The sequence below is a fragment of the Stegastes partitus genome, unplaced genomic scaffold, assembly GCF_000690725.1.
Source record: "Stegastes partitus isolate 25-593 unplaced genomic scaffold, Stegastes_partitus-1.0.2 Scaffold819, whole genome shotgun sequence".
Taxonomy (NCBI): Eukaryota; Metazoa; Chordata; class Actinopteri; family Pomacentridae; genus Stegastes; species Stegastes partitus.
The window spans coordinates 147,049-174,901 of record NW_007578550.1 but is presented as its reverse complement, the minus strand read 5'-3'; the positions used below and the strand labels follow the sequence as shown (position 1 = coordinate 174,901).

At 39.3% G+C, this 27,853-nt stretch overlaps 1 protein-coding gene across 1 annotated transcript; it reads left to right on the top strand.

The window, feature by feature from the left end:
* gabra5 (gamma-aminobutyric acid type A receptor subunit alpha5) lies at window positions 1-27,775 on the top strand. Its single transcript, XM_008292576.1, has 10 exons — window positions 1-60; window positions 800-881; window positions 1,065-1,189; window positions 4,452-4,519; window positions 4,935-5,155; window positions 8,657-8,739; window positions 22,155-22,298; window positions 25,347-25,499; window positions 25,792-26,003; window positions 27,485-27,775. The coding sequence occupies exons 2-10, from the start codon at window positions 802-804 to the stop codon at window positions 27,773-27,775; spliced, it is 1,377 nt and encodes a 458-aa protein (XP_008290798.1). The 5' UTR covers window positions 1-60; window positions 800-801.
* Window positions 27,776-27,853: the final 78 nt, after the last annotated feature.

Sequence of the window (27,853 nt, the reverse complement as noted above, 5' to 3'; positions counted from 1 at the left end):
ATACTGAACAGTGCAATCTGCGTGGCGGAGAAGAAGTTTGACTGCGCATCGTCTTGTGTGGTAAGATGTTGGCAACTGCGGCTCGGCGCCTGTGCAGCACGGCGCTGCTCTAGGCCGGTACGGGAGGTGGGCTGAGGGTGGTGGGACGCTTCGGAGGAGGAGGATGGTGGAGAAAAGCCGAGGTGTGCTGCTGCTGCTGCTAGAAGCTGCTGCAAGAGAGGAAGGTGTCCACACTTTGCCTGCTCGAGTGAGTCGTGAATGAAGGGGGGATGCGGTGCAGGGTGCAGCAACAACAGAGGCTCTCACGGAGTCCAGCTGTGGTGCAGGAAAGCGCTGCGGGATAGTTGTGTTTGTGGATCGTAGATGCAAGCAGCACAGGTAGAGCTTTTGTTCTGGATCTACACGCAGCCTGAACTTCATTAGAGAAAAAAATGAGATGCTCTGGTTTGCAGAGAGGTGCAGGAGAGGGAAGGGAAGCAACAAAGAGAGTGATGTGAGACAGAGGAACTTGGCACTTTGTCACTTAACAATCTGCAGATTTTCCAGATGTTGCAGCAGTGCACCTGATAAAGATTTGTGAAACCTATGCATGCAGTGAGTGTAGAGGTTCTACATGCCAGACACAGGAGTCTGTGTGAGATTTAATATTTAGTGTGTAGTGTCCACGGTGAAACAGGCAACACAAGGGTGCATTTTGACAATTATGAAATCCTTCAATGCTGCTTTAATTTGGAGCTACACAGTGAGTCTTGCAGGTAAAAAGGACTTTTTCTGAACAGGTGAGTGTGTGTGCTTTCAGGAATGGGCGATGGGATGTGCAGCTTTGCAATGAGACGTCTGTGGTTCTGTGTCTTGCTTGTGAGCATCACCTGCCGTCTGAGGTAAGGAACTGACTCAGGGCGCCATATAGGCACATTTTTGAATAATTCACCGCTAAATAAATGTCAATTCTTTCTGTAATATTTGCTGGAGTGATTGAAATTTCATTTTTTTAAATAGCTGGTTAGGCTTAGTTTATATTACACTGACTGTTTTCTTTGCTCTAACAATGCCCTTTCATCCAGCCTCTCCCAGGATGTAACTGGAACTCCCAAAGAGGCAGAATTAAACGACAACATCACCATCTTCACTCGCATCCTGGACGGACTGCTGGATGGATATGACAACAGACTCCGCCCCGGACTGGGAGGTAGGAATGAATGAACCTCCACACTTCTGTCATGTTGATAATTAATACAACCACTCAGTGATTAAGCCACGATGGAGGTCTCTCATCTCATCAGCAACTAACACAGAAAACTCCAGATGACAGAAAAATGTGTCCAAACTGCAACATCTGTTCATCACAGACAGGAGAAATGTGTCTATATTCATGAGACAAAGACACAGGATCAGGTGTTTAGACGTCCTCTAAGTATGATTTAATGGCACCGTGAAGGTATGGTGACGCAGGTGGCGTGCCGGTGTGACCTTGACAGAGTCGTTACATCGCTGGTTAAATGGCAGGTCCATTGTTCTGCAGCGGCGGAGAAGTTCTCGTCATGAAGGAGGCTTTAATTAAAGGATTGATACTATGCAGATTTCTTGGAATTGGAGTGCAGCCTCACCTCAGGCCAGAAATTTACAGCTCAAAGAACCTTTTCCCCCAATAGCTTCATCAGAAGAGATTGTTTCCTTTGTAGTAAAGGATATTTTTGTTCTCAAGCTGGCAGAAATCTATACATCGATGAAGTGGCGTAGGTTAGGTTTGAACATTGGAGGCAACATGCAGGAAATTTAGAATTTGTATGCACCAATTTGTGCCCTTTCTACATCGATTTATGGTGAAAGCGTCTTTATTTGTGCAAAGGAAAACACAAAACTCAGGAATCAATTAAAAATGTATTGGAGTATCCTGCAGGAAGCCTCTTGGGCATTTTGTATTGCTTTCAAACATTCATTTTCCTATAGATCAACTTTTCTAATTAAATATTATCCCTGCTGAGTCAACACACAAGTAGACATGATTTCAGCTCTGTTTTGTGTCTTTCGATCGGGGAAGTTATCTCATTAAATGTGCATGCGGCTCCTTTTCACATCAATGTTGAATTGATTCGTTTTAATTAATCTTTTAAACGCCTGGACTCCAATAACTTAAGCTCAAAAACTTTCCGTACCTTCAGGACGTACACCTGAAGAGAAACGATCCGAGGCACTGTTGCACCTATGAGTAAATGTTGAGCTGCTTTTCAAAATTAAAATCCTTTGCTTCTTTCATGTTCATGTCTCATGACGTGTCCCCTGTTTCCTCGCTGAAGCGTACTCCTCTGTATTCGTGCGTCTCTATCAAAGGTGGGAACTCCCTCTGCGCATGTTTCACCGTCTTTCAGTCTCTAAACAGGCAGAGTGCTCATTCCCTTCTTGGCACAGCTTCAACTGTGCGTCATACAGCAGCTCTGAGACAATATTAATGTATTAAAACCTGGAAAGGCCAGCCGTCATGTGGTTAGGATTCTTATGGGCACATACTGCTCGATCCCAGGTTTGCTTCCTGGCTGGCTCGACTGTTTGTTGCATGTTTTTCCCCTACTGTCTCTGTTTCTTGTCTGTTTTTCCTATAGAATTAAAGCTAAAAGTCCCAAAATACATCCAAGCATTACTGCTTTTTGTTACACATAGCAGAGTTTAATCTTAAAGTAGAGGTAGACAGAGGGTTTTTTTTTTTTTTTGCCATCGTTGAACCAAACCTCTGAATTTCCGTTTGGCCCCGTTTTCAGCCGCTGTCGGGAGATTTTAGCTCATCGCAGGACTTCTCACCGATCACATGGGACAGTTTAAGAAGCAACAGATACAGTAATAGTAGGACTGATGGCACAATGGGATAGATGGGATGTAATTGAAATTCTGAGTGAATTGTCAAATCAATGTTTAATTCTACACTGATTTATACAAAATGAATGACTTTAAATAGCTTTAAACTATACTTTTTCCATTTTACAATTTGCTATTGTTTTACACATTGTCCCCATTTTGTTAAATTACCAATAATAACTAATAAAATCTCAGAAAAAAATCACATGTTGAACTGTAAACAAATAGGTCAAAACTGTAAATAGTATTTACAGTAGAAATCCATCCATTATCTATACACAGCTTAATCCTCACTAGGGTCATGGGGGGGCTGGAGTCTATCCCAGCCGACTTAGGGTGAAGGCTGGACAGGTCGCCAGTCTATCACAGGGCTACACTTAGAGACAGACAACCAAGCACACTCACATTCACACCTACGGACAATTTAGAATCACCAATTAACCTCAACATGTTTTTGGAATTGTGGGAGGAAGCCGGAGAACCCGGAGAGAACCCACGCTGCACAGGGAGAACATGGAAACTCCATGCAGAAAGGTCCCGGGTGTCCCCACTAGGACGCGAACTGGTGAACTTCTTACTGCGAGACAACAGTGCTTACAGTAGAAAACTGTATTTTTTTTTTTTTTTTAAAAGGGTGATTTAGTCTTTTACAGCATTTTAGTGTTAAAACACATGTTGTTGTGTTTTTAAATCAGTGCATAAACGTTTTGCAAATATTTTCCACAATGCGAAAAAACAATAATGTATAATAATGATTGAAAAATGGTAAATCATTTTTATTAATATTACTTTATAGATTTTTCCTGTTTATAATCTTTAATAAAATCACACAAAAAGTGTTAATGTACGTACTGACTGTAAAAAAATAAGTGGGCTAAAGCCGTACATTTATATTATGTGTGATGGTAAAATTACACTATTTTACTATATTTAAAATCTGATAAGAATATCATTGTTGTACGATATGTGTCCATAGCTTAATCGTTGTTACTGTCTTTGAATTTTACAGTATTTCATCCTTTATTTTCTGGCATCTGTGCAGCCCGATTTTCATAGTTTGTTATTGCTTTTTTTGTTTATAGTGACTATCTGGGGAAATTTCTGCCAACAACATAGCTTTGGCCCGACTTGTTTTTTTTAAGGATGGATTCTCATCACTTTACCAAATAACCCAAAGTTGTTTGTGCTACAACCTAACTTTAGCAAACAAACCCAGATTTCCAAAATCTATAATGGTCCAAGGGTTTGTTAAATATCTTCTGGATTCATGCTGTAGACAGAATAAAGCTACAGGTTTAGCTTACTAACCTCATTTCACTTCTGTACAAAGGAGCAAAGATCTGCTTTAGGCCTTCATATGTGGAATTATTCTGATTAAAAGAGAATTGCTGAAAATGAATCAAAATATTATTGAAATCACGATCTGACCGAGTGCAATATTCTGATTTCTTGATAAAGGTAAACGGTGTCAAACATTACAAATGAAGGACTGTGACGTTACAGAGATGTCCTGGTATTTTTTCAGATTGTTCAGCCTTAATGTTGTGTGTACTTATCAAAATGGACTGTCATGACTCACAACGGTCCATCTACTTTTACAGAGAAGGTGACGGAGATCAAAACCAACATCTTTGTCACAAGCTTTGGTCCAGTCTCTGACACTGAAATGGTAAGAAACTCTCACTCAATTACTCATATTAGTTCAATTTTAAATATTCCTTTTACATAATCCAGCTCTTTTTATGTATAGAAATATTTAAAGGTTTCTAAAAAGCACAATGCAACACTTGATTGCAACATAGATCAAAATCTTCTTTTATGGGCCAGTACTTGAGATTAAACTGTAAAATGTTTAATTAACCAAATGACATAAACTGGTTGCATCATCAAAAGTGACATCACATATATTACAACCACATAAAATGCACCTACTTTACACACTGATCTGAACTGAATCTGAACTGTTTGGATTGACTTATGTGGCAGCATGTCAGACGGATAAACTTTACAACATGTTCATATATTTCTGTTGTTGTCTCTCTGTGTACAAAAAGCTGAAATTTTATATTTACATCTTTCTGCAGGAGTATACTATCGACGTGTTCTTTCGTCAGAGCTGGAAAGATGAGCGACTTTGCTTCAAAGGCCCGATGGAGATGCTTCCCCTCAACAATCTCCTGGCCAGTAACATCTGGACCCCCGACACCTTCTTCCTCAACGGGAAAAAGTCCATCGCACACAACATGACGACACCGAACAAGCTGCTGCGGCTAAAGGATGACGGGACTCTCCTCTACACCATGAGGTAAGCTTTCCTGATCCTTCACCCTGCTTTGGAACACTTTATTTCCAATCAGTCCTACATTTAAAACACTGACTCATCAGAGTGGACCAGCGCTGGTTAGAGATATTGTGTAATCCAATTAGAGCTGAAGAGATGACTAAAACCTCACTCAGCCCGCGATACTTCTTTGGTAATGGTTTTTAAGACCCCTGCTGCACTAATACAGCCCACACACTTGTACTACGTGTCTCAGTGCTGCATCGATGCGTCATCGTGTTTTTCTCGTACTGTACACCGGAGGTCAAGGGAACTTCAAATGTTTGCTTTGACCCGGTGCTCCGTGTCCTCCTCACGCTGTGACCCACTACTATTAACTCTGCATCACAGAAACCTTCACTTTGACAGGCAACAGCATGATCTCTTCTGCTCATTACTGCTTTTAACACTCAGTCACAGTCCAGACTTCACATCTTGTAGCCTTTCAAAAGCTTGTATGAACACATCAGCTGCTCCAGACAGGGCTAAACTACATTCTGTTTGCAGCTTCTCTTCAAAAGCACTTTGTTTTTCCTAGCGATTGCATACTAATCCACTCATTATTAGTGCCCAGAATTACTTGTGGATGCATAATACATTAGAGTCTGTTCTGTAGAAAGAGAAATATCCTAGATAGAACCATCTCATTTACATTCACTTTCATTTCAGTGCTGTGTCATCATCTTATCAGGACAATAAATCCACCAAATCAAATATTAACAAAGGAAGTTCAAGGAAATGGACATGGCTGCATGTCAAAAATCATTATTGAGCCACTCACTTTAAAATTGCTACAAATCTACAGCACATTTGCCAATCCTGCTGGCCATTAGAAATGGGATCACGATGGCCCATTAATGCCTTTTGTGTTCTGGGAACAAGGTTATTAGAGAAACATTTTATGAATGCATTACTCTCCTCTCCTGCATTACAGAACAAGTACTGTTGTGTTCAGGAGTCGAGCTGCTGCACCGTGAAAAGAAGAAGCAGTTTCGATCCAGGCAGGACAATACGTTTCATAATCGATCACAGTCATATCCTGTTCATCTAAAACATACCATGTACTTGTGCGAAATAACACAAAAAAGTAGAGATTTGGCTTTTTTTAAAATCAGCTAGTAATTTACCTGCTAGTCTGCACCGTCCTTTTTGGTCATTATGATTTATTAGGAGCCACCACTGTATATAATTGATTAATTAAAGCCGGTCGGTGCTGCCCATTTGCTCCAAAGTCCCACCGAGGATATTAGTCATGCTCATAAAAATGTCAGAGCTATGCAAAGCAGGACGTACACCCAGATGACCTGGATATCGTCTTATAGATTTGCATATTTTTAATAAGACGCCTTTTTATGACTAATTCATCTAAAATAAAGTTGGAATGAAACAACGGCTTCTGTACTGATACAGCAGCTACTGAAGCTGCAATCACCAGGAACAGTGACGAAATAATTACAGTGACAAATTAATTACAGTGGTGTTCTTACTAAATTTAGAGACAGCACGGGGGTACAAGCTAGCAATAATTGTCATTATTTCATTGATTAATGAATTCACCTTTTTGTCGATGAAATGTAGCCAATGTTTTCAAATCGCATTTAGTTTATAGTGATATACTTTTGAAAGCTGAAAAAAAATTACATTTTGTTTAAAAAAAACAAATGAAATAATAAATCCAGATAACAATTATTGAACAGTCAAATGAGATACTTTCTCTGACGCTTTCTTATTGAGGCATAAAACATGTTCTCATAAATATTTGTTCATATTTAAAATCACAGAGAGAAACTTTGCGACACAAAAACAGTGCAGACTTGTGTCCTCGTCCACTAGAGGGAGACCTACAGTTGGACGTAACTCAGACCTCCAGAATGGCTGATTATTATTCAGGATAATATTGCGCCACGTTCAGTGTCATCCCGTGGATTTCAGGCTCATCAGTATATACCAGAATATAAATATTTATATTCTCATTCTCACATATCGAGTGTATATGGATGTGGAGAATGAAACCGCTGACATAGCAGATGCCTGTAATGTAATGAAATCCCTCTTCTGTGGTTATTTTAAATCTTATTTTGCATTGTGTTGGTACAGCATAGCGTCAGGTATTAGTGGTGAAGGACACAACGTACACTTCAATACAAGTAGCAACTTAAAGTATCGCATAACAAGCAAAAGTTCTATTCTTAAAATGTAATTATGTTAAAGTATTGACAGTAAAATACACTTGAATTATTAAAAGTGAAAGCAAAGTACTCTTTGTTGTCTTATAATAATTAATCTGGGATTTTTTTTATTTTGTAATCAGGGGATGTCCCAGTGATAAACCTCCTTGTTCCAACATGACGATGTTCGTTCTTGATATTAGCACTGACATAATTTTAATTTAACCCACTGAACTTCAAAATGTGCAGGTTTGAAAATCATGTAAAATCCCTAAAATTCCTAAAAATCTCTAAAATTAGACCATTTATAACAACAGACAGAAAGAGAAAGGTTTTCAGCTTTCTGAATTTCCTTGAACTAGTCATTTCAGAGAGGCACTTTTTTGTTGTTGTTTTTTTCAGAAAAATTCACTAAATCCATCTAAATTATTGTTTCTCTGTTCTACAAAATAAACAGTCTGCACCAGATTGTATGAAAAACTAAAAATTATGCACTCCAACCCTTAAGCTAATCAGCTGAACTGCAGACTACATTTACAGAAAGTAAATAAAGCAAGAAAAATCAATTAAATGAACACAAAACATCTATAAACATTGTGTGTCTGAAAATGAGAACGATACTCTTATATGAACTGCCTGCTCCTCTATAACCGGATACAGAATTATAGAAAATAGTTAGCAAGAGCTGTAACTAAGAAATATTATCACTGTTGATTATTTTCGACTCAGTTCAACATCAAAGCCATTCCACCATTCCACCCTACAAACTGCAATATGCACACTATTCAAAGTGTTCCTCCGAGCTTCTGGTATAAATGAGTGTGATTCCTGGCTGTTCCCAGAGTGGCCAGTAGAGGGCAGCATCACACAAGGCTGCACTGGCTGCTTGTGCTTTACTCACACATCAGACCCACTGCATGAGCTCAATATTTTTTTCTGCTTTGTTTCCTCTAAAGCTTTATTTGTGCTTTAATGCTGTTCCACAGACAGGTGGCATCCTTCCTCCACAAAATAATACACTGGAGCTCATCTTCACACACAGCTGCACCACTCTTCCTTGATAAGTTTCATCACGGGTCCCTCTGGTGGTTCAGCAGCTTATTGCTTTGCGCTGGGAAAAATGTTCATTACTGTTAATTACCTGAGACGCACTAATGAAGACAAACTAAGATTTTTGGTTTTGTTGATGGCTTTTTCTGAAATCAAATACAACCAAAGCGAAACAGTCATTTATAATAAAGGGGATCTGTTTGTTTGTAAAAGAGGTGATGATGGCAGTTCATTTTCTGACTCTGGATGCTTTGACTTGTCCTTTCAGGCTCACTATCTCAGCAGAATGTCCCATGCAGCTGGAGGATTTTCCAATGGATGCTCATGCCTGTCCCCTTAAATTTGGAAGCTGTGAGTAAACACACCTCTAAACACTGCAGGCAAAAGGTGCATTAAAATGCTTCATGTCAGCGACCTTAACGAGCTCTACAAGCACGTTTCCTAAAAACATGGCACCAGTGTTTTTAGTGACTTTTCCCATGTAGAGGACGCAGGCATGGATGAACCTGGGTGTGTTTGACAACCCGTGTCCCTCAGGTGTACAGCTATTGTTGTTGCTGTGCGGGGAGTCATGTAGACACCAACACACGACTCCTGATTAAGCCATTAATCAACATGTCAGAGCTGCTCCCCTGCATCCTTCACCGCCTCGGCTACGTTTAATGGGAAATATTTGATACAGATAAAAACAGAGGAAACAGCTTGGGGCGCACACACCCTACTGCAGCACAATATATCGTTTCACATCGACATGTGCATGGTCTCATGAACTTTTTGGGCTGCTTAGCACAAAACAAAAACTTACACGGTTCTCATTTTCCATTACTAATCTACAGGAGAAATCCTTCTGGTAGAACATAATTTACTCCGATTTAAGGGTTCTTGGAGTTTTTCTTAACTTTATTCAAAATACACAGTTTGTTGACTTGCAGCCTCTACATGTGCACAGCAACATGAGTGAGGAAAAGGAAGATTTGGCTGAAAAAGAAAAGCAACGTCGCTTGTGTGAAAGGATGATGTTGTCCACTCTATCGGTTGTGTCATGCAAGTGTTGCTACTACACAAGTTTAACCTCTTAAGACCTGACATGGTGGACATCACATTTTGGGTTATATTCCCAAGTATTTTTTACATGTTTAAAAAACTTATTTTATTATTATTTATTTTTATATTTTTTAAAATTCATTTTTATAAAATATTTGTAGTATATATATATTTTTAATATATTTTTATTTTCTTTATATTTCTTTTATTTTTTTTATCTCTTTGCTGTTTGATCAGATCAAATAGCAAAGAGAATAAAAAATGCAACTCAAACAAGAGCTCGGGTCTTCAGAGGTTAAATCAGCTCCACAGAGCTCTGTGAGACGGATGCAAAGTCACATCTTAATGTCATCCAAAGCAAAAAAAACCCCAAAAAACAACTACTTTGGATGCCTTTCGCAGTGTTACACCATATGAGAAAAAGTTCCACATGACCTTTTTATAGCTTTTTCAATGCAAATGCCCTTCTTTACATAATCAAACCAATCATTTCAGAGTGATTCATTCTCAGTCAAATAGAGATGTTTAAGTTATGTAGTGAAAATTGATGTATTTTTTAATACCTGAGAAATACAGAATATCGCAATGTCATCTTTTTTCCCCCCAATATCACACAGCCCCTAATACACATAGACAAACCAAAACCTACATCTAACACCAAGGTAACCTTTAAAAATCCAATCATACACCTCGCACATGAGCAGCTAAACCACGCTGCTGGGGCTCAGCCTTCCTCATGACTTCTAAGCTAGTCAGGTCGCCTCACACAGCTCCAGCGGCACAAAAATATCTGGGGAGCTCCTGTCATGTAAGCTTAAGATTAGCATTTCTGGTCTTCCCTGCCACTGACGTACGGAGGGTTATCTCAACGCTCTCTGGCCTCAGAGGCAGAGCAACGCTTATTGCGCTGACACTCATCCACTCCCACGCCTGCTGTGGTCACCTCAACCCCCAGCTGAGACCGGGGACAGGGATAATCACAACCGCTCCTCGCTGAGGCCACGTTGGCTCGGGTTCTTGATGCCGAGCTATCTGCGGTCCATTAACTCATCAGGGAGGCAAGAAAGTCAAAATCTCCTTGAATTAATTATGTTAAGTTTAAATACAGAAGCCTGCGACGGCTATCCTGCAGATACAGTGCAACTGAAATGACACATGACTTAAATTCAATTTGCTTTAATTCAATTCTACTTTATTTATCCCTGCAAGGGCAACTGAATGCAGCAGCTCAGCACCAGCTCAACAAATACGCTTATGATTAATAGGAGAGGGAAGAAAACGCACTCACTGCGTTTGCATTTTTTTTGTTTGTTCCTTAAAAAAACCTCAGTGGGAACACTAAGATTAACTAAGAACATATAATGCAAAAAAAATGTGTTCAGGTTGGCTTCAAAGCTATGCAATCAGTCATAAATACACCAATAAATCAACCACAAAATATCTTAAGAACGCACAAATAAATAAGCTGTTCAAAAGCATTGATGTACGTTATGTCGCGCTTGTGTGTCACCATAATGTGTTTCTATTTGATTTAAGCAGCTTTGATAAACAGTGCACGATTACAATTGAGGTGAAAAAGTCACATAGGTTGATAAATGAAGAATACAGAGCACTCTGTTGACCATAAAATGACTTTAAGACCCTAATGTGACAGTAAATATGCAGCCCATGTGAGGTTGTAAGCTGTAAAAGTTACTGTGCAGTATATCCTGTTTTCTCCGGCTCCATTAACCCCGGCTAATCCTTTGACCTAATGGACAGCACTCACCCATGAGCTCAGGGCTTTCAGAGCTACAGTAGACCTGTTCTGTGTTAATCACCTCTCATGGACTCAACTGTACTATCATCAGCCTCTGCCTACTGTAGATCCTCTCTGTGACGCTGCACAGTCGTATCTGAGGCACAGTTTGTAAAGTGTGTCATCAGTAGAAAGTGTGTGATTGATTTAAATACGCTACGGAGACGTGAAAAATGGTATTTGCTGCTATTCGGTGTGCTGGTGTCAAGCTAGCCCCGGGACTGAATCAGTTTTATTCGCCAGCCTATATTTCTGTCATTTCTGGCAGCAGCTCTTCAATCAGTCACACAGAAAGGGGGATGTTCTTTAGGTCCATGCTTCTTAAAATATATAAGTAAATGTAAGTTTTGTCTCTGCCAAGAATCTGAAAGAGAGCTGTACCACTATCTGTCCATGTAAAGCTAAAACCAGGCAGTGGAAACATTTACTTAGACAGCGTACTTGATTGCAATTTTGAGGTATTTGTACTTTACTTGAGAGTTTCACTTTTGGTCCTTTATACGTTCACTCCACTGCATTTCACTACATCCATCTGACAGCTCTAGTTACTGTTAAGCAAAAAGGTTTCACACAATAGATTTTAAAATGGGCAACACATAGTTGAAGATTATAACAGTGATTTCTAATCCGTCTGTCTTTTTACAAAAATACGTGTATAGTCAGGCTCATATCTGAGATGTCTCTGAGCCCACCAAACAGTGATTCTTTACCTCGAAACTTCTGACATGGTGTCATTTCAATGCATGTTTAGGTGATCCAATAGCTCACGAAAAATCTAAGACAAGAGAAAAGCTGAAATCATCTTTCCTCTCCAATAATCATGTGATGATCCTTCAGATTTATCTGCTTCGCCTGTATATAAATCTGGATATAAAGTAGTTCAAACCTGTAACATGCTGCTGACACACTGATGATTCACTACTAATAATCTAATGATGCCAGATATCAGAATATGTTAATGTGAGTGATCAAACCAGGACTTCTGCTTTACTACTTTAACTACATTTTGCTGCTAATACTTGTAAACTTTGAAAGAGCTTTGACTTGTAATGGAATATTTTATTTTTTTTTAATTACAGTGTGAATAATTCTTCTACTACTGCAACCAGGAGAGATTAGCTTAGCCATGCAAAACACTGGAATTATGGGAAAACAAACGGCTCACGTTATCTAAAAAAATCACCCAAAAAACAACAACAAAAAACACGTCAGCACCTCAGAAGCTTACAAATTAACATATTGAATATAATTTATTGTTCAATACAGAAAAGGGAAATGTAAAAATGACTTGTTTTGGTTATATATTTCACATTTCTTAGTTAATTATCTGTTTCCTCTTGCGTTTAACCTTCATGCTAACGGAAGCTAACAGTCGTAGCTTTTGATTTATCATTCAGACATTCAGGTGGTGTTTTATCTTTTCATCTGAATCAATAAGAAAGCAAAAAAAAGATAAGATTGGTTAACAAGAAAACACTCGATGTCAAATGTGATTGCGTTGTAAATTTACATTCATTCATTTGGTTGATGTTATGGAAATAAAATCTGAGTGTGAAAGGGATTAGAGGGTCTCAGAGAGTCCACCTTCTGGATACACTTCCTGATTTCACAGTGAGACACTCGAACCTTCACGGATTACGGCTGCAATTATGCTTTTGTTTTGCAGCAGGGTGTTTCGGGTGACTGTATCCATTGTGCTCCTGCAGGTCTGTCATTCATAGCTGAAATAATAGCTTCCATCTCACAAATGAATAGATGAATCCGGCTCACGCACCTGCAAGTGACCTGAAATGACCTGCGATGCAAATAGAAAGTGAAATGAGACAGAATTGTCTCATTTCCAGACAGTCTGGTGACTCAATCAGCCGAACAGCTCGTCTTTTTCTTTTTACTGCACACCCTGCTGCATATTAAAATGTGGCCTGAGCTCAACATTATGCAGATGAACCCGTGTTTATGAAGCTGTTTTCTTACTTTTATGTCAACTGATGCGTCTCTGAACACCTAATCATGGACAGAATGTGAGACATACAGTATATTAAATAAAGTGTGCTGGGGGACGGGAGGAAGGGAAGCAGAGATACAAATAAATAGAAAAATGAGACATGGACCTCAGAGCAGGCTTCACAATCACTTTGGCTTGTAAGCTCATTTGATACGACCTTTCTCTATAAACACTGGAGGCTGAAGTCGCTCTAGCCTCCATTACTGTGATGGCATCTCACTCAATGTATGCACAAGGATCTCAATAGCCCTGTTTCAGAGTAATTGTCAGGTGAATTTCACATGAATTCTTAAAATGTTGGGAAAAAAAATGTAAAAAGGAAAATAAGAATTAGCCTTGTTAATTCTGCTATTAGGTGAATAAAGTAGTAGTGTCGTCATAACTGTAATAAACAGTGCAGAAGAAGCTGGGAGCAGAACCTGCTGTTTTCTAACTGCTAAAAAAAACTCAAAGAAGAAGAAACAAACAAATATCTCCTAATTTTTCTTCCGACAAGCATCTGCCATGTTTCATGCTGTCCAGAGACGAACACAAATAAAGAAGCAGAAACAGCAGATTGTTCATGGGAGTTAAATTTAAAACTTACTTGGAAAAGGTGTTTCCATTCTGCACTCCAACTCTTTTTCGTAAAAGTTAAAATAAACCTCAAGTGAACAAAATTTTACTTATTTAAAAAAAAAAAATGGAAATAGGGTAAGTTTGTCAATTCCATAAGGTTTTCTGAAGCCGCACTTCATTAAATGCACAAAAAAATATGTTATGAAAACACGTCTATTGTTTTGAGCAGCAAGTCTGCCTATTATATTTTTAAAATATAGTCACCATTTGCCTTTCAGAGTTTTTTCCTAATGTTTTCTGTTCTGTCCTGCTATCAGCTGGTTGTAAAAAACTGAAACTAAAAGCAACACAGCCAAGAAGTTTAATATATTGTAATTTTAGTTGTACAGAGATTTCTTTAGACATAATTTTATAATATTTAAGGAAAATTATGATATTCTCAATGGCCTCATCTTTTCATTACACTTATATATTATCTATGTCACATTACCTGCCTGTTAGGTTGCTAAATGGTCAGCCTCAGAGGTTTTCTAACACCTACAGTAAGACCTATTTTGCAGCGGCGGTGTTGTTATGATTTACACCTGATTTTACCGCTTGTACATCAAGCATTTTATGTGCCTGACTTCCCAAGTCCTAAACACAACTCAAGAGTATTGCCGTTTATGTTTAAAATTCCTCTTCTAAGCCATCATCATCATCATCATTATACATTTCCAATTGTTTTTACATACAATTGCAGGTAATGGTTAAGCGGGAAACCAGTGAAACAGGACTTGGAAGTCTCCGTAACAGTGGCTATGGATCGATCGCACTCCATGGCATGATTTGCTGCATGTCATTCACCCTCTTTTCTCCCTCGCCTTCCATGTCACTCAGTAATACTGAATAACTTCCACATTTATCTGCCACGATTGACCCTGTCGGTGTGGAAGTGTTCAGCTCCACTCTGATTCATCTATAAAAGTGTTTTAAAGGTAATTTTAGTATCGACACCTTCTCTTCATAAGAAAAAACAACAATTGTACCCGTCACTTTTCTTTAGGATGATTCATAATGATCAATACACTAACTGCTCATGCTATCCAGCATTTCTGCCAGCTAAAGGTCACATGCAATGTTCAGCTGGTAGATTTAAATGCTGAGAACTATGACACAAATCAGAGACTGTCCTTAAATATCAGTGAGCTGTTTTCTGCTGTAGGAAGTTGCTACAACTTTTACGGTGACCCACAACTTTGTGTGCTCTGATGACAGGAACTGCCCCTGTAGAATCTCAGTCAGGGCTGTTTCTACTGCAGGGCTACCAGGGGCTTCAAGCTAAATGGCTCAACTTAAAAACAACAACGAGCGTCTGCATGGGCATAGACCTGGAGTTAGGTGCAGTAACTACTATTTGCTGTTGTCACACTCAGAGTTGAGTCACATTGGAGCTGTTGGATGCTACACTGCAGTGGAAACAAAAAAGCTGAAATGGGGCTGATCAGAGGGTCCTTCCTGTTGCCTCCTCAGGTCACCTCGTGACTAATCATCATAAGAAAGCCTATGTATACAGTAGTTCTAGTGTGACTTACTGGATCAAGCAGAACATCACAACACTTTTGTCAAGTCTTCCTTTGTTTCTTTAACTGCCAGCGAGTTTAATCAAAAAATTTTGTGTGAAATTTCTTAAACCTCAACCACACCGCACAAGGAGGATGAGGAAAATAAATGAGGAAAATAAAACCAGACTGAATGGCAAATTGCTTGAATTCTGAACACGCACATAGACTACAGAATGTAGGTAAAGGTGTTATTGAGTAGTATGGCTGCTTTTTGTAAACTTATATTTGCTAAGTTGTCCAAGTGTCCATCTACAAACACAACTAGTCAGTGTCTTGTGAATTGTTGATTTGTAAAGTAGAAAGTGCACATATCAGAAGTAAATGCCTTACATGGGATACACATATTAGAAATATTCAGATTTGGAGAACACGGCACTATGACTTACTGTGGTTCACAGTTTCTCAATAGAATAGAATTCCGTTATTGTGAGTGTACTGCGCGAACAAAATTAAGAGTGAATGGTGCATTAAGATACACAAAAACAAAGCAACCTAAAAACCACAAAAATAATAACTAAATACAATATGAACACTGAAACTTTCCTGCTGTTGTCACTCCTCCTGTGAACCTTTAAGAGATTCATTCCCTAATTCACTTTTAATGTAAGTGATAGGGAACAAACTTCACTTTGTATTTCTTTGGATTAAAAGCGAACGTCAACTTGAATAATATTACTTTTTCATACATGTCGGCAAGGAATGAGGTCCGTGGGTTTTGTCCATCCCTTCACCTGAGAGCATATTAGAAAATGATCTTTTAATAGTGTGTTCATATGGGGCCGCAGGGTGGTGCAGTTGGTAGCACTGTTGCCTCGCAGCAAGAAGGTTGCCGGTTCGTGTCCCGGTGGGGGCACCGGAATCTTTCTGCGTGGAGTTTGCATGTTCTCCCCGTGCAGCGTGGGTTCTCTCCGGGTTCTCCGGCTTCCTCCCACACAGTCCAAAAACATGTTGATTCTAAATTGTCCGTAGGTGTGAATGTGAGTGTGCTTGGTTGTCTGTCTCTAAGTGTAGCCCTGTGACCTGTCCAGGGTGTCCCCTGCCTTCACCCTAAGGGATAGGCTCCAGCCCCCCCGCGACCCTAGTGAGGATTAAGCGGTGTATAGATAATGGATGGATGGATGGTGTTCATTTGGGTGTGTGAGCACTGTGAAATTAGAAAGAAAACTACTGAGGCTCAATTTGGGATTAGTGAGGTAACTTCGGGTTTAACTTGGGGTTTTTAGGGTACTGACAATGGTTCATTTCTTAACTTGCTGCATAAGTGACGGGTTCTGTTTGAAATACTACTACTGACCGATCAGTTATTTTAGGAAATGCCAACAGCATATGTACAAGATCCTTGGAGCTTGGGGAACAGATAATGATCTGGTCTCTTTGGACAGAAAAAGTTTTTAGAGCTGCAGTTTCAAAGTCATTTCATAGGGTCAGTATAGTGCTAAAATCCTGAAATAGAAGCTGATAAAAGCACTAAAACCTTGGACTTGTTGACCTTTTAAGATTTGCAAGTAAGCCTACTTACCAGTTTGAATTATGTTTTTGCTTGTTCTTTGCTGCTCCCCAGACCAATTAACCACCAGGACTGCAGCTCAGAACATAAGGCTCAAATTGTCTTACGTACGTAAGAATATGTATAAATTTATTGAAATACACAGTTAGAATTATGGTCACATCTACTTGTGCCTTATGTAAGGCAGTGACAATGATAAGCCAATAAACTTACCTATCACCCAGTAAAACATCTTTTTTTTTGTGCCAGTTTTCCTTCCTACTTGGCTGCACCAAATGTGTTGCTTTTAGACTGTACTGAACTTTCTATTTCCTCACATAGGATTAGTATTATAGCTGGTTCCTCTTGTGAGAAATATGCAGCTCTAGACCTGTCCATGTTTACTATCAGTCATCTGGTACCAACACTGCACCGAAAGTTTTACACTCACTTGAGGCATGAACAGAATAATTGCAGCTTTCCAGGTTGAAAACAATTCCTGAAGACTCAACTCAATTTGTCTCTCGTAGCTGGCCAAAGCAGTTAATGGAAACAAGCCTAGATGACTTTTTCTTTTCTCTTTTTTTTCTTTTTTAATCCAATCTTTCAAAAGTTTCCTTTAAATTCACTTGACAACTGTATGAAATCACAGCTACTGATAACATTTTGGTCGCTGTATTTAACCGCCTACCAGCAATTTAGCTGTTGGCTTTTAAAATCAACGGAATTTTAGAAAACTGTCTTTAAAACTGATTTAGTACATTGCAGTTCTTTACTGCTTTAATAAATAAAGTCTTTGATTAAACCACGATCACAAAACTCTCCCTTTATTAGACTGCAGTATCATCACCTTTAAGTTAACTTTGTGTCGCTCACACTGGCTTATACTTCATTTTTTATATGTAACTTTTAAAGCAATGAATGGCTTAGCGATTACATAATGGGTCTTTTATCTTTCACAATACAAAGTGTCGCCTTGTTCCACAGACTAAGCTGTCTTGACTGTTGAATCATATACAAAATCATATAGAGCGTAAAGAAATGAACAGTCAGTAATATATGTTCCTCATGCTTAATATCATACAGTAATGTCCTGTAGCTTTGTTCTACAAAGACTTGTTTGAGACAATGCAGAATGTCTTTGAGACATTAATCCACAGACCGGCTGACTGAGGTCAATCTAAATTGCAGTGAAGTCTTCTAACACCACAGTTGCTGGATTAGTGCAATACTGTTAGATTGGACGCTGCACTGCAGTACGACTGAGAGAGAAAGAGACGTAGATTTGGTGCATCTACAGCAGAGTCTGTGTGTGGTGTTTGTACAACACTACGAGGGAGCGAAAGTGATTTTGCATTTTGCAGAGCTTGCTTGTTTCCAGAATGAACCTGTGAATGAAAGGCTGAGTCTGAAAGCCATCAGCATAAAGAGGCAGCAGCAAACAGAGGCTCACTCGCCATCAGCTGTGCTGCTTTCATGGCAATCTGTCACACCGTGCCAACATTCACACATAACATCAGACCATTAGTAACATCTGCGTATTGTGATACACTCAAACTGATTACATCAGATCCAAACACAAGCTCTTAACAGCGACACCCACCAAGTTAATCTCTGCGTAATGAAGCAAAGTGGGTGAAACGTCAAGTGTTGTATCACAGCCAATACCTGGGACTCCCCGGCAGTCAGCTACGACTGAGCTGAGATGCCTTCAAGAGCCAATGGAAGTCCGGTTGCCTCGACTTAAGCACTTAGGATTACCATGACATGGATGACTGAGAATCTGCACTGACACAGCCACGCCACATTTCTGAGCTGCTAATGTCTGAGAAGCTGAGGAATAGAGTGACAGCTACAAGATCCATCGAGAAAAGCTTCTGTTAGTGGACAATATTTAAACAACATTCTTTCAGTATACTAAGGACTAGGGCGTACATTTCCAACTCCAACTGTGTTGAAACAGCAGCAAAAGGTGCTCATTTTACTAAAACTCTCTCTGGTCATTGATTTAACCTCTAGAACTCATATTTGTGCATCAAAAGTTAGATTTTTAAAAGTTTTTTTCCATAGAAACGATCTCATCTTGCCTTGATGTGGTGTAGCTGTAACTCTACACCGTTCCTTCCTCTAGAATATGTAGACCTCTGTAGTCCCCACTTGTTTCTCCACCCATCCCCTCGAGCACACCAGCTCCCCTATAACTGCTCAAACACTTCAAAACTACTTTACAAGATACAATGGCAAGTTGTCATATTGGAGTAATTCAGCCATACATGTTGGAGACGGAAACTAAACCTGAAGAATAAGAATGATACAGAAAGTCCCAATCTGCAAGTTAGAGGTGTAGATGTCAGGAGATACATCCCCTCAGCTGTGGTGTTTAATGCTTATTTCGCTCAAAATGTGTCTTTTGCGATCCAAAAAAAAACACCATATCAACATGTTAGGAACATAAAAAGGCTTGATATTCATTAGGTCTTCAACAAAGACCTCACCTCCACAGTTCATTTGATCCTCTTTTCCTGTGTAGCTACTCAGCAAACAGCGAATGTTCCAAAACATTGGCTAACATTACATTCAAGTTGTAATAAAGTTTGAAAGAAAATATTTTAGTGTAATGTTAAACAATGTTTTAAGGATAATTATCATTTCAAATAATGTTGCTATGAGGTTTAAAGTGAACTGAAGAATTTAACATTTAGAGGATGTCAGATCTGAACTGAACTGAATTTCCCTTCTGGGATGAATAAAGTATTTTTCATTTCATCATGTTCAGTGTTAACGAAGAAGAACGTTCTCAGATCAACGTTAAAATAGTGTTTTCAAGATATTATTGATTTCTCAGACGACAGACTTTGTTTTTATAAAATGTTCCTGTAATTTAATATGTTAACAAAACAATATTTTGAGGATGTTTTGGGGATGTTGTTGTTGAGAAAATTCTTCCATAAAACAGAATCCTCCATGATAACAAAGGAAGGCCATTCTCAGGCAGCATTAGAAACATCTTTAGAACATATTTGGAGAATTTGTTTGCCTCTGAGAAGAACATTCTGGAAACTAAAAGAAAACTTCCTGCTAAAAACATCACTAGAACTTTGCAGAACTGCTCAGAATGTTTTTAGATCAAACATATTCTAGCTGGTAAAACCTGATGGTTTTCTTTTCAGCACTAAACTGCTCTGGCAGAACAGTGGAACTATGTGAGTCTATCTGCTGAACACTGAGGCTTTTGCTGACATCAAATACGACAGAGCACCTGCACCTGAAAACTAACATGACTTAAAACACAACTCTTACATAATTGCATTCACATAACATGTCATTTATCAAACTCATCTCAGCAAGGCAGGAAGCAACAATGAAAGCTCACAGGAAACATGAAAATAATATAAAATAACAAGCACAGTGGGCGGAGGGCTGCTGAGGGCATTAGGCTTTTTTTGGTTGAGGCTGTGCGTGTGTGCACGCTGTTTGATCCATGACATTACATTCATTTAGCAGACAGGTTTTTGTACAATGAATGTGAGAGCATCAGGAGCAGTTGAGGTTCAGTGTTTTCCTCAAGGACACTTTGACAGGCAGGAAAGGAGGCAGTCAAACGTTGCAGTTAATAACCAACCCACACTGACACAATGCTGTTCCCACCTTTGTATTACACATCTCTTAAACTATTTTCCTTCAGATTTAATTCTTTTTGGCAGGTTTTCTAAATGATTTGTAGGTACACTGATCTGACATTCAGTATCTGATTGTTTAAATGAAACTAAAGTAATATAATTCATTGCAATATTTGTTGTAAACACTTCAAACTCAAGCTGCACTTCTTAGCTAGTACCAGAGCTTTCTACTAAAGTCCACAGGACTATAAATGGAACTATATTATTAATATGCACGAGGCTACAGAATGTTGATGTATGAAAATCTCTAGTTGTAATTAACATGTGACATGTAGCCTCATGATACCTTAAAAGCAGGACTATCAGTACAAAATTGATCTTTTAAAAAAAATTGCAATAGTTTTTTCAACTGATGTAAGAAAAAAAAAAATTACAATCTTGAATTATGAAATCCAGATCTCATTATTATGAGCCAGTTTTTTTCTGCTCTGAAGTCTGCTCTGCTGCTCTTGATGAGATTGTTTCTCATAAAATATTTGGATTCCATAACAAGTGGATGGATTTAAATACTGATCAGTTTTTAAAAAAATAAAATAACAGATCTCATAATTAGAGATGTTTCCTCATAACTATGTCAGAAGATGTCAGAGATCATTCCGATGAATTATGAGGCCTTTTTCTCTGCTCATCGCATAATAAAGGTTCTCCTAATTTAGAGATGTTTCCATGTTCGAGATCCAGATCTGACAATAGTTAGATGATTTTCTGCATTGATTTTGTGTAAATACATTTATTTTGATATCATAAGATGTTTTCTCCAATTATTGGGGCGGATCTGACAGAGTTCATCCAGATTTCCTAGTTGTAAAATAGTTTTCTTTGGTCTCTACATAGAAAAAAAATAAGTCTAAAAATTGGATTCTGATTTCCTAATCATGACATATTTTACTGTACTTCTAGAGAAAAAAACTGACTGAGATTTTTAATTTTTTTTATAACAAAGAGATTGTTCTCCATAAATTTAACCTGCAAATGTCAAACTATGAGATCTTTTGATGTATTGATCTTGTAAAACAACTCATCTTTAATTATGAAATACATATCATAATTATGAGATGTTATCTAATAATTGTTGTGAAACATCTGGGAGAGTTCATCCAGATTTCACAATAATGACAGTTATCTCTGCTCATCATGTATAAAAAAGGTCTCATAATCATGAGATTGTTTTCTGGACTGATGTTTAAAAATACATATATAATTTATTAGATGTTTTTTTCATAAAAAGATCTCATAATTATAAGTGTTTTCTTAAAACTATGATATTGTTCCTCCTGAAACTGGAGCTCATAGTTGAGAGTCTATATTCTCTACTGATGTCATACAAATTGATTATGAGCTATCTTCTCATAATTGTGAGATCTCAGATCATCAACTCCAAGATGAATTTAAATGCGATTGTGTTTTCTGTGTTTGTCTGCTTCTATGCTTTCTGTTTGACCTTCAGTCAGCTGTTACCATGTTACTACTTCCTGACACTCGATGCCAAACTGAACAGTCAAATAACGGTTGAATCGAAATTGCATTTTGTGCTTCTAATAAGTATTCAGTTTTGCACAAATCTAAAAAATCTGTAAATCTTTTTTCTTAGATGCGTATCCGGTCTCGGAGGTGGTCTATACGTGGACTCAAGGAGCGGCCAAGTCAGTGGTGGTGGCTGAAGAAGGTTCTCGACTGAACCAGTATCACCTGATTGGTCAAACCGCAGGCACAGAGGACATCTACACCAGTCGAGGTACACTGAAGCAACACTAAACAGACTCAGATTCCAGCAGACTATTTACATGTCAGTCGGCGTTCCCACATTGTCTTCCATCGCTCGGTTGTTTCCCCTCTCACAGCACCAGTCGTACAGCAGCTCCAGGCAGGAGGAGGGATGTTAAGCTGCTGCCTCCACCCTATTATTCAGCTCTGTGTTATTACTGTGTACCATCCAAAGATGTTGTGAGAAGAAAATGTTTTCAAATCAAGCTGGATAGAGACAATGAATGAATCACAAGGATTTGCCTCCCACACATGGCCAGCTGTCTCTGGGGCAGCCGAGGGAAGAGAGAAGGTGGGGCAGAGAGAGAGGAGAAAAAAAAACACTTATCCGTGGTCTGAGCCATTGAGTCTGTAGGGTTAATCCGTATGCAGGCCCATCAGTTGTGCTTTTACCGAGTGACGTCACAGCTCAGCGATTGGCTGCTGTGGGGGAGACACGGGTGGGGGGCGAACGGCATCTGCTTAATTCCGTTATGTAAAGAAGTACGATAATACAGTTCTGCTGCCCGCTGCTAGTGAGTTTGTCACAGAGGAGGCGTTCCTATAGCTGTAATGTATACAGAGATAGTGAGGCGGCTTTATCCTGTATCTGCTGGGGGAAGATGGTGTTTACACTGGATAATGTATGAGAACTTAACATTTACTGCCACAGTGCTTTTTATGCAGCAGGAGAAAATTCACCCGCGCTCAGGCTGGTGGAAGACCCACACTTAGAACAGGTGAGGATCAACCCACAGGTTGCTATATTGTCAGTGTAAGCCTTTCCCCACGCTGCTAAGCTCAAACGAGTTTAAGAGGGAAGACACACAGAACCAGCATGGCCTTAATTAGCATAGCTAATCTGAGGGGCAAACCCTCTTTAACGAACCAAGAATAACCCACGTTGGGCGGACGTGACCTTTGACCCTGCAGGTTAAGCCAAAGAGGATGAAAATATAGACACGCGAATTGAACAGCTGATCGGCAAACCTCATAAATTCATCACATTACACACATCGGTGCTTCCAGATCATAACAGAAAGGGGCAAAGCTCAACAGATGGTTCCGCTCTGTACTTACCAGTTGACCAACATAGCCGCGTTGTTCTCCGCTATGAATGGCAGTTCCCCGCAGACGCTCCAAAAACCAAACAGTAAAATCCACCACAACCGCATTTTTTCACACCTCGGAGATTTCCATCCACTTCCAAGCCCAGCAGGTGGTCAGATCAGAGCGGGGTGCGCCCGGCGGTGCCACCACAGAGCAGGGCTGCTGGCTGCTAGTCTCCGGAGCGAAGGCGGCACAGGTGCCCTTTTCATTAAGGACATGATGCTCGTCGTTGCATCGCCACACAGACCATCCAAACTTTCCTCCAGTCCCTCTCAACCCCCCTCCGCCTCAGTCATCTGTGCACCTGCTTGTAATCACCGCTGATCCAGGTCTGTTTTAGTGTTCTCGCTGAGGCAAGGCAAGGATGTATGTCCCCAATGAAGGGTGGCCTGGCCTGACAGAATGGGATGGACTGACTGTTACACACACAACCACACACACACACACACACACAGACATACACACACACACTCATGCACATAGAAAGAGAGAGAGAGAGACACAGCGGGTGCGAGGGAGAGCGGGGGAGATATACAGGATGCAGATTGTGACAAGGGATTAGTGAGACAGAAAAATCCGATTTTGCCAGGAGAAAGCAGCAGTCATCTGTGGATTTTCTATAGTTTATCAGAGTCCATGGCTCGACAGGATTTTTGAGAAAAAAAAAATCCTTCAAATGCAATCTTCAGTTGGTTAACAGGATATGATGATTTCCCCACCAACCTGATTTTTTTTTCAATAATTTAGCTCACGCATTAGAGGAGCGCTCTGCAGTCGAGTAAAGTTCATTTGTAGAACAGTGACACAGTTACAGCGTGAGGAGACGACAAAACACCTGCTCACTGAAGGAAATGAAAACAACACAATGAAAAGCAGGTTTTTAATGGCAGTGCACATTATTTATTAAAAAAGAAAAGAAAAGAAAAGAAAAGAAAAGAAAAGAAAAGAAAAGAAAAGATTCTGAGAAGTGTCTCAGTTGTGGTCGACTGGAAAATCTTCATGTTATCTTTAGATTACCTAAATCAGTCACAGTGAACTGAATGTACTCTAGTCGTTAGCCTTATTAGCGTAGAGGAATTATGAATAAACATAGACAGCTGGTATTTTCAGCCTATTAAATCTTTTTAGCCTAGTTATTGTATACTGAAACGATAACACCAGACTCAGTGCAGACCAGTGTGCACCTGTACTTATTCATATGACTATGAAAACAGATCTCAGCACAAGAACTACTGAGACACATAACACAGACGAGTTAGCCTGCAGTTTTTACATAATTTGATTGAGTTTTGTTTACTATTAAGTGAAGGCATGTAGTGTAAAATTGCTTCTAGATAAAAATTACATTTCAAAAATGATGATTTGCTACATTTCACTGTTTATTTACATACTAAATAAGCTGATAATATTTTATCTTATGAGTACATTTGTATTTTATACAATACTGTAGGGCCTTAACTGTAACATTTGCCTCACTCAGATAAATTCACATCATAAATAATGCTGTCAAGTCTTAACCTTAATATTTAAACCTGTCAGGTCAATTTGTAGCATCAATCTGCTTTAAATACTGAAAAGCACTTTGGCGAAACAGCTGTTGTTTTAGCTATGCTATATAAAAAACAGTGACTTGACCATTAAGGTTTTATTGCTTCAACCGTTTTACTTGTATTTACTGATATTGACGGATTGCGTTTCTGCATCTGTAATCTTTTATCTTAGTTGTTGTTATGTTGCCTTCTGGGTGGGTATCCTGTTTTAAAGTATTTTATAAATGCTTGTTTTTAAGAATATTATATGAATATTTGGCATTAAACATAAGGAATACTAAACCATCTTCTACTTTGCTACATTTTCCTTAAGTTGCAGAATGAACTTCAGAATTGTAGAAAACTAGACTGTCAATCCTCTGTTCTGCCCTTTTCTGCAGGTCAGTACACTGTGATGATGGCTCACTTTTACCTGAAGAGAAAGATCGGCTACTTTGTCATCCAGACCTATATGCCTTGCTTCATGACTGTGATCCTGTCGCAAGTTTCCTTTTGGTTAAACAGGGAGTCTGTACCAGCACGGACTGTGTTTGGTGAGTTTGAAACATGCAGATGATAAGAACTTCCATATTTTGCACTATATTAATACAGCAACATCAGTGCGTTTATACACCATAGAATATTATCTGCACTACGGCTGCAGTGTCTTCAGACTGAGGTGTTAATCTTGCGCTTAATACATGAATATTTTCAAATGCTATTTCTACATACTGCTGCATGATCTACCTACAACGCTCTGACATGTGTCCTGCTTTTCCTATGACTTAATCTGCTGGAATAAAAACCGAATTGCAAGTCTGCTGACCCAGTTTTCTCCACCACCAGGTGTGACTACCGTGCTAACCATGACCACTCTCAGCATCAGTGCTCGGAATTCGCTGCCCAAAGTGGCTTATGCTACAGCCATGGACTGGTTCATCGCAGTGTGCTACGCCTTTGTCTTCTCTGCCCTCATTGAATTTGCCACAGTTAATTATTTCACCAAAAGGAGTTGGGCCTGGGATGGAAAAAAGGCAATGGAGGCCCAGCAGCCCAAGGTTAGTACTGATAGTGGACGCACAGTGTGGCTGGTGGCCTCTGTTTTATTTTGGGGCCTGGTTTTCTGTTCAAGGTTCGTATGAAAAGGGAGATTTGCCAGTTGTTTTGTTTGTGTAAATATTTCACTATATTTGTCACTACAGTTCAGAGGTGTCATTCTGAAGTGTCATAGCATGTAGTTGATGCAGATTGTTGTGTTTTTAGTTTCAGTAATATCCATGGGTTGGTAGGAGGGAGTTTGTAGATGTCCATAAGTCTCAGAAAAAGGATGAACTTGGTTCTTATAGACATTTCATGTATCATCCACGAGGCTTCCTCAGTTCTAACTGACCAGTAGGGAGTCCCAGGTATTTACTGTCACCCCTAAATCACATGGCTCACAAACCGTAAATATCATGAGACTGATGTGACTCAAGGTGTGAATGGTGGTGAAACTGCCTGGAACTCAGGACTGGCCTATAAGTACCTGATACGTGGTGTCACAGATCCCTCCTCTGTTTGAAGATGGCTATTCCAGTTTTAGTTTGTGAGTCAAGTTATCACTGACTGGAACAGCTATCAGCAAGAATCTGTTTTTTTTTGTACTGTTTCATTTGTTTGTTTCTTTTGTCACACACACATTTGTTATATTATTGCTGAATAGAACTTACAAGTTAGCAAACTGCTTATTTATTAATGTAGCAGATATGGAGCAACCTTCATATTTACTTGGAGTTGCATTTCTGGTTTTATGAAGAATATAAGACTTAGTTTAGCTGCCAGTCCAGAGACAAGCCTGGGTCTTTAGCTGTTGAATTGCTTTACATTGTTTACTCACTAGTGACATTTTGATGTTTGAAACAACAGTCTGCAGGTGGTTACAGCGACTCTAGTTACAGTTACAGCCGCACACTGCAAAACTATAACAGTGAGCTGAGCAGAACTAAAGTGGGGTGTAAAGACTCTTTAGTGGGTTTTTTTTTTTGTTTTTAATTTATTTTTTTAAACCAGCGCCCCTTTCACATTACATACAGCTATTTGACTATATATATTTTTTAATTTTAGAGATAGATCAGTGCAGCTACAACATTCTACTGTGGGTTCAGGTTATGCCATTAGTCCCAAACTAACTCCACTTTTGCTTCCTTTTCTTGACTCCTCTATTGTTTGTCTCCTCTAAGTTGTAGTAGAACGAAGAGAGTGAAAAAGTCCCACATGATAATAAAGTAAGAGATGAATAGGGAAGATGTAGAAGTTGAAAAAAGGTGAATCAATAAATTCACTGCTCAGTTTGCCATTGTTGTGGCATAGTGCCAGTTCATTATCGCCCAAGGACATTGATTCCTACCTTCAACTTTCACTGGCCATCTTCTGTGGCTCTCCTTGTGTTTTTGTGTATGTGTGAGCGCCTCCTTTATTAACTACCTGTTTGATTATGTGGAATGATGAATGTGCAGAAGCCTTTTTGTTGAATCAATGCTTGTTTTTTTCTTCTCCACAGAAAAAAGACCCATTAGCCCTGTCTAAGAAGCCAAACAACACCTGTTCAGCCGGTGTGAATTACACAACCAACCTTACGAAGGACGCATCCATCTCGACCATTTCCAACAGCACAGCTGTTCAGCTCAAACCGTCTGAAACCAAGGCCCCAGACCCCAAAAAGACTTACAACAGCGTGAGCAAGATCGACAAGATGTCCAGGATAGTGTTCCCAGTGCTGTTTGGGACCTTCAACCTGGTGTACTGGGCGACGTATCTCAATAGGGAACCGGTGATTAAAGGAGCTGTTTAAGCTCTTTGGTGAGGGTTGTTCATGCTCCTGACAACCACTTCAGGATTTGATAACTGGAACGCAATCAAAAACAATGCC

Coding starts and splice junctions, on each gene's coding strand:
- gabra5 (XM_008292576.1), top strand. CDS start 802: ATGGGCGATGGGATGTGCAGCTTTGCAATGAGACGTCTGTGGTTCTGT. Junction 1,190..4,451: donor ACTCCGCCCCGGACTGGGAG/GTAGGAATGAAT, acceptor CTACTTTTACAG/AGAAGGTGACGGAGATCAAA. Junction 8,740..22,154: donor TCCCCTTAAATTTGGAAGCT/GTGAGTAAACAC, acceptor CTTTTTTCTTAG/ATGCGTATCCGGTCTCGGAG.